Below are 9,768 nucleotides of genomic sequence, written 5' to 3'. Positions count from 1 at the left end.
AGTGAACCACCCAGATCAAAAACTAGCAGGGATAAGATTCAAATCCAGACTGTGAGATTCCTGATGCAGGGGTATGGGCCCAGATGCAGGGGTGTGAACTCCAGATGCAGGGGTGTGGGGCCCAGATGTATGGGTGTGGACTCCACTACAGGGGTGTGCGGCTCCAGATGCAGGAATGCGGAGCCCAGAATCAGGGTTGTGAACTCTAGAAACAGGAGTGTGGAGCTCCAGATGCAGGAGTGTTGACTCCAAATGTAGGGGTGTGAGGCCCAGATGAGGGGTGTGAACTCCAATGCAAGGCATGAACTCTAGGTGCAGGGGTGTGGGGCTCCAGATGCAAGAGTGTGAGGCCTGATGCAGGGTGTGAACTCAAGATGCAGGGGTGTGAACTTCAGATGCAGGAGCGTGAGGCCTTGATACAGGGTTGTGAACGCCAGATACAGGAGTGTGAGCTCCAAATATAAGGGTGTGAAGTCAAGCTACAGCCGTGTAAACTCCAGATGCAGGCGTGTGGGGCTCTGGATGCAGGAGTGTAAACTCTGGGATCAAGGGTTTGAGACTCCAGATATAGGGGCCTGGAGCAAAGATGCAGGTGTGTGAGGTTCTAGATCCAAGGGTGTGAGGTTCCAGATGCAACTCCTACAACTTCTTGGAGGAATTAGCCAGATGGGGAGAAAGCTGGGAGAAGGGCGTCCAGGTAAATGGCACTTAAAGAAACAAAAGCACCTGGGCCTGAGACAGAGTCTGGAACGCATGGAGTTTCCAAAGGCAACTGGGGCCATGAGAATGGAAGGCCACCGAGGATCAATCAGAAAGAGGGGAGCCTGGAGAGCAGCCCATGCAAGCCAGAGGAGTCCCAAGAAATAGCAACGGAAATTTTCCAAAGAGGAATGAGAGCGCAGGACAGGCCTCCACTTCTCCAACACAAGCAGGAGTCAGAGTGGACCTGTGGCTCTCCTGAGAGGATACCAGGATTCGAGGCTCAGTGAACTCCTGTTTCCTGAGCCCTCATCAGAAGCAGTCTGGGGAAGCTGGGTCCCAGCCAATGGCAGGGCAGGCCCCAGCTCCTCCTCTTCCCGGGCTGGGCCGGCACACCCGGCAGGCTATCTCCCGGGAACCGGAGCCGGATTCAACGGGCTTCTCCGAAAACCTTCCCCAGTTCTGGATATGAAATTCCAGCTGCTTGCTGAGTGCTAATGCCGGCTGCCGGGAGGCAGGAGAGCCCTAAGGAGTACCCACTCAGGTAAGGGTATCTGTGTCCAATGTGTCCTGCCCCGTGGCAAGAGAACACTTCTCTGGTGGGGAGTGGGGATGGGGGGGCCGCCTGGACACATCTGCCACCCTGCGTCCTGATGGTGGAGGAATAAGGGGCTCTGGGTTCTTCTAGCTCTCCCCAGCCGGGCAAAGGTGGGAGCAAGGAACTGAGTGGGAGAGAAGCTAAGAGGGGGCCAGGCCGGAAGCTAGGCAGGCAGAGTAGCTCTGCCTGGGCCTGCAAAGCCCCGCCCCACCCCCGCCACCCCCAAGTAGGGATGGGCTGGGTGAAAGCCCCTGGGGGCTAAGGGCAAGGGCCTCCCTGGGTGTTCCCCGAGAAGCTGCCATGAGTCCCGCCTACCTTAGACAGGGCTGAGCATGCAAGCTGGTGATTCAGAGCAGAGCCCCCCTTCACTCCCCGTCTAAGTGGCAGGTGGTGTGGAAACAGGGTGAGGGGCAAAGGTACCCGTAGCCACCCAGGAGCCACGCACAAGGTGAAGGACAGAATCTGTCTGCACACAGACAGGCAGGCAGCTCATCGAGGCTTGAGGAAAGGGCCTGAGGCCTAAGGCTGGGCAGTTCCCAGCGGGTGGGCTCTAGATCCAGCATGCCTGGGTTCAAATCCTAGCTCTGCCACTTAGCTGTGTGACATTGTGCGAGTTAATTAACCCCTCTGTGGTCCTCTTTCTTCATCTGTAAATTGGGAATAAAAAATATCCTGCCCCTTCCTAAGGCTGCTGTGAAGGAATAATGTCTTGATTCATGCAAAGAACTTACAGCGGTGCCTGGCACAGCATGAATATTTCATGGATGTTGGCTGTCATCACAACGCTGCTTTGCAGGTGATCCTGCAGAGGCTGAGACAGCCTGGAGAGCTTCAGCCTGGGCCAGCACAGGAAGGGCAGCACGAGCCCTTTAGTGGCTACGCAGACAGGCTCCTTGGGGTCCCAGGGTGCACAGTGAGTTGAAACAACAGTGCGTGGATCTGGGTGGACACACCCCCATCCCCAGGAATCAGGCAGAGGGCTTGCAGGTGAGGCAGTGGGCACCCCTTATTCTGCCTAGCAGTCACAGTCCTTAAATGGAGGTGAATCTGATTCTGTGAGTTCATCAGGCCAAATTCACCAGCAGCACTAACAGGAGCAGTGTTTCTCACTTGATGTCTTGAAAGGCTATCCCATAAGATGATCAAAGTTATGTCAGGAGGAAAAGGGCTTCTGTGGGCAAAGGAGTTTGGGCAATGCCACATATTTCATACCTCTTTTGGTAAATGTATTAGTGAGTTTATTAGCACAGCTGAGCTATTTAACTTTACTAAACCTGACGTTCGCCAACTTTTCTTGATACAGAATCCTCTTCTCCCACTTCTACTGCCAACCTATGGGGCAGGGTTCCAGGGAACACTGGTTTGGGAAACACTGGAATACAGGCTCCTCTAGGAAGCCTACTATATGAAGAGAATGTATTGCTGCCTACTGTATCTTTCAGCTGGATTGCACTGGCCATGTTTCAAATGAGTGGCACTTGAGCAGGACTCTCCCTGGCTAATTACAGAGTGTTAGACCAGATTGGGGCTTGGGAGCAAGGTTCCAGCCTCCTTTCCAGTCCCATCCCTGAGCTAAGGAAAAAAACAAAAAAAAAGAGCAGGTTCCCCTGGGGAAGGAGCTGTCTGAGAAGAGATAGCAGTGCTCAGAAAGGAGAGGTGAAGCCATCTCAAGGCTCAGCCCCCTGAGAAGGAGGGCCAGGGTTGGAACAGAGGGAGCAGGCAGAATGTCCCAACTCCATACATCTTCACTCTGCAGAACCCTAAGACAAGAGCCTCAGGCCCTGGGAGGAATCAGTGGCTCCCTGGACCTGCCCTCATCCACTTTTATGGGTAAGAGTTGGGTTGTGGGCTTAATTACCTATGCTCAAATCCCAGCTCTGCACTAATAGTTGTGTAACCTTGTATAATGCCTCTAAACCTCAGCTTCCTCCCTCTATAAAATGGGGACAGTAGTAGAACCTAGCTCTAGTGGTGGCAAGCAGGAAGGGTGGTGACATAGTTCTACACAGTGCTCAGAACGAGTATTTTATAAATGTAGGAAATCACTGTTATCGTTTCCCTGCAGCAGCAGCCGACGCTTGGGTCCACCATGAACTGGGGGATCTTTGAGGGACTCCTGAGTGGGGTCAACAAGTACTCCACAGCCTTCGGGCGCATCTGGCTGTCCCTGGTCTTCATCTTCCGCGTGCTGGTGTACCTGGTGACGGCCGAGCGCGTGTGGAGTGACGACCACAAGGACTTCGACTGCAACACACGCCAGCCTGGCTGCTCCAACGTCTGCTTCGACGCGTTCTTCCCCGTGTCCCATGTGCGCCTATGGGCCCTGCAGCTCATCCTGGTCACGTGCCCCTCGCTGCTTGTGGTCATGCACGTGGCCTACCGGGAGCTTCAGGAGAAGAGGCACCAAGAAGCCTATGGGGAGGATGGTGGGCGCCTCTACCTGAACCCCGGCAAGAAGCGGGGTGGGCTCTGGTGGACGTACGTCTGCAGCCTGGTGTTCAAGGCCAGTGTGGACATCGCCTTTCTCTATGTGTTCCACTCATTCTACCCTAAATATATGCTCCCTCCTGTGGTCAAGTGCCACGCAGATCCATGTCCCAATATAGTGGACTGCTTCATCTCCAAGCCCTCAGAGAAGAACATCTTCACCCTCTTCATGGTAGCCACAGCGGCCGTCTGCATCCTGCTCAACATTGTGGAGCTGATCTACCTGGTGAGCAAGAGGTGCCACGAGTGCCTGGCAGCAAGGAAAGCCCGAGCCATGTGCACAGGCCATCACCCACACGGCGCCACCTCTCCCTGCAAACAGGATGACCTCCTTTCGGGCGACCTCATCTTTCTGGCTTCAGACAGTCATCCTCCTCTCTTACCAGACCGCCCTCGAGACCATGTGAAGAAAACCATCCTGTGAGGGGCTGCCTGGACCGGGTTGGCAGGTTGGGCCTGGATGGGGAGGCTCTAGCATCTCTTACATGTTCAACCTGAGAGTGGGGACGCTAACCCGTGAGGTGGGGGCAGGCAAGAGACAGGATTCTGACAGTCTGGAATCCAACTCCTAGTCCTCCCCTCCAGCCACCTGCCCCAGCTGGACAGCCATGGACCAGCTCCCCTCCACTCTATAGCTCAGTTTCCTTTTCTGTAGAATGGAGATCGTGAGGGCTACTGCACAGGGCTGGAGGAAGGAGGAGGGGGCATTCATAGAAGAACACACATGTAGGCACCTTCGAGTGTGTGGCCCACTGTCAGGGCTTAATAAAAGTCAACTCGTTTGCTGATTCCAGGTGCTCTCTAGTTGTGCGGCCTTTGTGACCCCCATGCATTCATTGAGTCAGTCTCTCTGCCCCTGCAAAGGGCTGCACTTGATCCAGCCTGAGGAGGGGCCTCCTCTCCTCCAGAAAGGGGGCCCTCCAGTACTCCAGGGGACATGCTACTTGCTCATGCTCCCATCGAGCCTTTATCCCCCGTGGCAAGTTTAGGCCTGTGGGTTGTCTGCAGAGAGAATGGAGCTCGGTCCTTGGGGAGCTGCATGTTGCAGTGGGAAGTCATGGACTCAGAATGCCTGCGTCAAGTCCAAGTTCCACTGCGACTCTGGGAAAGTCACTTCCGCTTCTCTCCAAAATGGGTTAATAGGTATTATTAATAGGTATTATTAACCCATTTTGGAGAGAAGTGGAAGTGACTTTCCCATAGCCTGTGGGCTGTGCTGAGGACTGATGAGCTCCTGGCTGGGACAGGGTTAGCCAGCTGGAAAAGGACACATAAATGTTAATCATCGGTATTAGGAAGTGCCCGATAAATGCCTGTAGGAAACGAAGCAGAAGGCCCCTCCCTAGCTGCACATTAAACGTCATCATCCCAGCAGGGACACAGGTCCCAGGCCACCCACCAGCATCTGCACGGTCACACTCCAGCTTCCCTGGAGGCCTTCCTCAGGACCCCAGAGGCCCCAGCCCACAGAGGACCAACAGCAACGCTGTGCCTGGCCCCGTGCCAACTGGAGCATTTCATGCTGCCAACCTGCATTCCTTGCTCCACCAGGGCTGTGGGTGCCCTGTTCTGGAAAAGTCATAGCTGACCGCTCCCAGCCCCTACACAATCCAAGAGCTTCCCCGGCTCCAGTCCCCAGAAATATCCCCACGACCAGAGTGGGATCCATTCCTGCACTAAATTAAGGTTGCCCCCTTCCACAGATGTCAGCTGCTGAGGACCGCAGAATCAGGCTTCCCAGGAAAAGGCCAGGAGAGAGGCTTAAGGACAGGGAGGTGGGGCAAGGAGGCAACGGGAAGAGGATGGGGTCAATCCCACTGGTGCTGTCCTAGGCCCAGGCATGATATCAGGCTCCTGAGCCCCACAGAGCAGTCTCACCCACATACCTGCCTGCCTGGGAGCCAGGCCCAGCCATGCCCAGCCAGGCTAGAGAGGAGGCGTGGGCCAGGAGAGAAGAGCCACAGGTGTTTGCTCTGAATATGTGCCCGGGGAAGTCCGCCCTCCTGCCTGCCCACCCCAATCACTCTCGCTTGGCTCATTGGCCCAGAAAGCCCCACCCAGCAAGACAGTGAGTAACAAAAGCTGCCTCCGGGAAGTCCTGGGGCAGACGGACAAGCCCAAGGACAAGGGAGCAGCTACTGGACCCAACAAGGGTGAGGACCAAATAGGGCAGGAGGCTAGCCAGGAAGCCAGCAGCCAGCTGAGCTGAGGATATCCAGCGGACCTCAGGCTGTGGGCTGGGCTTTAGGGAGGGAGCCAGAGTGTGGGGGTCCCTAGAGGATGCCAGGGAAGTGCCAAGGAGGAGAAGGAATGTCCTGCCTGACCTAAGGGAGGACAGAAGTCCAGGGAAGAGGAGTGATCAGGAAGAAATGGGTTTCAGTTCAGTTTCACAAACATCTATTTTGTGTTCACTGGGCCAGGCTAGTGCTAGGTCCTAGGGAGACAGAGGTAAAGGGTCTGCCCTCTAGAAGCTGACAGTCTGTCAAAAAAATAAGACGGGTAAATAGATTATTTGGGAACAGGCAATGCCTCTTTCTCTGAAAATGTGCCAGGCACACAATGTCTAAAGAGGCTGAGAGCAGAGTCAGGGCTTGGGGTTGGGGAAGGAGAAGGGGAAGAGGAGGGGAGGGTTGCAGGTGGGACCTGATGGGGACTCCAGACAAGGGGGTATGGAGGTCGGAGTCAATAGGACAGGGACCTGGAAGGAAATAATGGAAACTTGGCTAGCAAAAAGCCACTAAGTGGACGGAGGAGGGGGTGCCCCTGAGAGAAAGTAAATGGGTGGTGCAGACCATGCCAGAATCGATCCTCAGTCCCTTCCCCAGTCCCTTCCTAAAGCTGGAATGGTTGGAATTCCAGAGGAACCCACTGTGGTCAGGACAGTCAGCCCTCAGGCCCTAGTACCAATACATGGGTCAGCAGGGAGGATGTCAGGTCCTCGTGATTCCAAAGCACCTCTGTTTAGTTTGGGCAGGAATGCCAGGGCTGAGAACCTTCCTGAAGCCAGAGCCAAGGAGTAAGGATGAAGATTGTTACGGGATCTACCAAGGGACTGATGTAAACGTGCCCAGTACAGGGCCAGGCTCCCGCTGGTGTTCAGTAAAAGTGGGATGGATCTGACAACTGATAAGGATACGCTCCTACCCCTCCTGCCCTGGCCCAGCCCTGGCAGCCGACGGCAGAGCAGATCGTCCAATTCAAACCTTCCTATGATCTCTCTAGAAGTCGTGGGCTGAAACTTGGGGGAAGAGAGGTTGGCTAGCAGGTCCATGCAGGATGCTTGTCTTCACATGTATCTATTACTTTGTAGAATAAAATAGACCCTAACTCTGGAAGCTGAAGACAAAAGTGCAAGACTAGCTCTGTGACTCCCATCTGTGGAGCCTTGGGCGGCTATCTCCGGGCCTTCACTTACTCTTTGTGAAACGGGGACAAGGGCAATCCCTACCTTACCAAGTCAATGGGAGTGAGGACATGAAGACACGGTGATTGTGAAACACTTTTGTCAATCACACCGGCATTCAGGGTGCCCATCTCCAGGTCCCCCCACACCTCAAGGCTCCCAAGGCCTGAGTGGGTGGGTGGCACCCAGGTGTAGACTGTCCACGTGCAGTACCCAGGACACAGCCAGCATGAACTGGGCATTTCTGCAGGGCCTCCTGAGTGGCGTGAACAAGTACTCCACGGCGCTAAGCCGCATCTGGCTGTCTGTGGTCTTCATCTTTCGCGTGCTGGTGTACGTGGTGGCAGCCGAGGAGGTGTGGGACGATGAGCAGAAGGACTTTGTCTGCAACACCAAGCAGCCTGGCTGCCCCAACGTCTGCTACGACGAGTTCTTCCCGGTGTCCCATGTGCGCCTCTGGGCCCTGCAGCTCATCCTGGTCACGTGCCCCTCACTGCTCGTGGTCATGCACGTGGCCTACCGCGAGGAACGTGAGCGCAGGTACCGTCTGAAACATGGGCCCAATGCCCCTTCCCTGTATGACAACCCGAGCAAGAAGCGGGGCGGGCTGTGGTGGACGTACTTGCTAAGCCTCATCTTCAAGGCCGCCGTGGACACCGGCTTCCTCTATATTTTCCACCGCCTCTACAAGGATTACGACATGCCCCGCGTGGTGGCCTGCTCCGTGGAGCCTTGCCCCCACACTGTGGACTGTTACATCTCCCGGCCCACAGAGAAGAAGGTCTTCACCTACTTCATGGTGACCACAGCTGCCATCTGCATCCTGCTCAACCTCAGTGAGGTCTTCTACTTGGTGGGCAAGAGGTGCATGGAGATCTTCGGCCCCAGGCACCGGCGGTCTCAGCGCCGGGAGCGCCTACCTGATACGTGCCCACCATATGTCCTCTCCCAGGGAGGGCACCCTGAGGATGGGAACTCTGTCCTCATGAAGGCCGGGTCAGCCCCAGTGGATGCAGGTGGGTATCCGTAACCTGCGAGATCACCAGATAGGATCACCAGGTGCCCCCCACCCCATACATGAGGCCACCCAGGAAAACAGGAAAGGGCAGTGGCATCCTTGCCATAGCAGGGTGGTGAGGAAGGTGGCTGTGGGGGCTCAGGAAGCTCACCCAGGGGTCAATGCGGGAGGTGGGGGTAGTTTGGTCCCTAGGTCCTAAGCCTCAGGGGAGGGAGGTTGATGGCTAGTGAAGATTTTGTATATGGCGATAGTGTATGTCAAACCTCTTAATAAATATGATTTTCTCAGTACTTTGCAGACCAGGTGGGGAGTCGCAGACAGGAAAACGGGGGATGGGGGGTTAGATGGACCTCAGAGAGGATGCTGAGACTACTCGGTGAGCACCTGAGCACCAGAACCTCAGATCCAGGCTCACCCATCACCCCCCAATACACACAGAGTATGCCCCCAGGATGCGGTGGGGAGTGCCCAAAAGCAGAGGCTACTCCAGGGGCCTCTGGGTTCTGCAACCAGCTGACCAAAATTGGGAGGAGAGAAACCCCAGGAGACCCTGTGCCCAGCAGGAGTCGGTTCTCAATGAGCGTCCATCACAGGAATGAGTGTGGGTCAGGTCTCTCTAGCCCTGCCCAGCACAGGTCCCAAATAGGTGAGTCCCCTATGACAGTGGGAGGGGCGGAGCTGAGAGCAAGCCAGGGATGGAAGTCTGTCAAGGTGCCTAGGAGGCACATCCTCCAGGCCAGGGTCCATTGAGAGTGTCTGAGCTGACAGGTCCCTCCTGGATCCTGGAGTCTATGGAATTTCACGTTCTTTTTCACTGATACCACTTCCCCAAGCAACCTCATCCCATACTCCCCCACCCCACCACCACTCAGACTTCAGCAACTCCCAGAGCCACAGCTCCACCCTAACATGCCTCCAAGGCCCCCAAAGGCCCGATAGACAACTCCCTGGGAAGCCCCCAGGCATCTCATACTTGGCCACTCCCAAGCCGACCTCATCACCTCCTCCCCGACCTGCTTCCTGGAAGATGCCCCACCCCATCTCATACAGGGCACAGCTACTCACCCAGCTGCCCAAGCCAGGAGAAGGCCTGTCATCCTTGTCCCTCACACCCCACATCCCCACTGGCACCAAATCCCACTGACTCCAGACCCTAAATGCCACCTGAATCTGTTCTTCCTCTCCTTACAACTTCACCACCTACTGGACCTCCCTCATCTGCCCTCCACTACAGGATGGAGTGATTCATCTGTCTATGCAACTGACCATGTCATTCCTCCTGCTTTAAAAATTCTTCCACCATCGGCCAAGTGGGGTGACTCATGCCTGTAATCCCAGCACTTTGGGAGGTCAAGGCGGAAGGATCAGCTAAGGTCGGGAGTTCATGACCAGCCTGACCAACATGGAGAAACCCCATCTCTACTAAAAATACAAAATTAGTCGGGGGTGGTTGTGCATGCCTGTAATCCCAGCTACTTGGGAGGCTAAGGCAGGAGAATTGCTTGAACCTGGGATGCAGAGATTGCGATGAGCCAAGATCATGCCATTGCATTCCAGCCTGGG

At 55.5% G+C, this 9,768-nt stretch overlaps 2 protein-coding genes across 3 annotated transcripts; both read left to right on the top strand.

The window, feature by feature from the left end:
• The first annotated feature begins 941 nt into the window (after positions 1–941).
• GJB5 (gap junction protein beta 5) lies at positions 942–4,577 on the top strand. Of its 2 annotated transcripts, none has more exons than XM_017518046.2 (2): positions 942–1,243; positions 3,366–4,577. In XM_017518046.2, the coding sequence occupies exon 2, from the start codon at positions 3,387–3,389 to the stop codon at positions 4,206–4,208; it is 822 nt and encodes a 273-aa protein (XP_017373535.1). In that variant the 5' UTR covers positions 942–1,243; positions 3,366–3,386; the 3' UTR covers positions 4,209–4,577. The 2 variants fall into 2 exon arrangements, with proteins under 2 accessions (XP_017373535.1, XP_017373534.1); XM_017518045.2 differs by having other exon boundaries at positions 943–1,243; positions 3,363–4,577.
• Positions 4,578–5,848: 1,271 nt separating this feature from the next.
• GJB4 (gap junction protein beta 4) lies at positions 5,849–8,495 on the top strand. Its single transcript, XM_017518025.2, has 2 exons — positions 5,849–5,937; positions 7,095–8,495. The coding sequence occupies exon 2, from the start codon at positions 7,417–7,419 to the stop codon at positions 8,215–8,217; it is 801 nt and encodes a 266-aa protein (XP_017373514.1). The 5' UTR covers positions 5,849–5,937; positions 7,095–7,416; the 3' UTR covers positions 8,218–8,495.
• Positions 8,496–9,768: the final 1,273 nt, after the last annotated feature.

This window comes from Cebus imitator, unplaced genomic scaffold, assembly GCF_001604975.1.
Source record: "Cebus imitator isolate Cc_AM_T3 unplaced genomic scaffold, Cebus_imitator-1.0 Scaffold657, whole genome shotgun sequence".
In the NCBI taxonomy this organism is placed as follows: domain Eukaryota; kingdom Metazoa; phylum Chordata; class Mammalia; order Primates; family Cebidae; genus Cebus; species Cebus imitator.
This window is presented reverse-complemented; position numbering and strand designations above follow the sequence as displayed.

What these genes read in the sequence shown, in the direction of transcription:
- GJB5 (XM_017518046.2), top strand. Translation starts at nt 3,387, where the DNA reads ATGAACTGGGGGATCTTTGAGGGACTCCTGAGTGGGGTCAACAAGTAC.
- GJB4 (XM_017518025.2), top strand. Translation starts at nt 7,417, where the DNA reads ATGAACTGGGCATTTCTGCAGGGCCTCCTGAGTGGCGTGAACAAGTAC.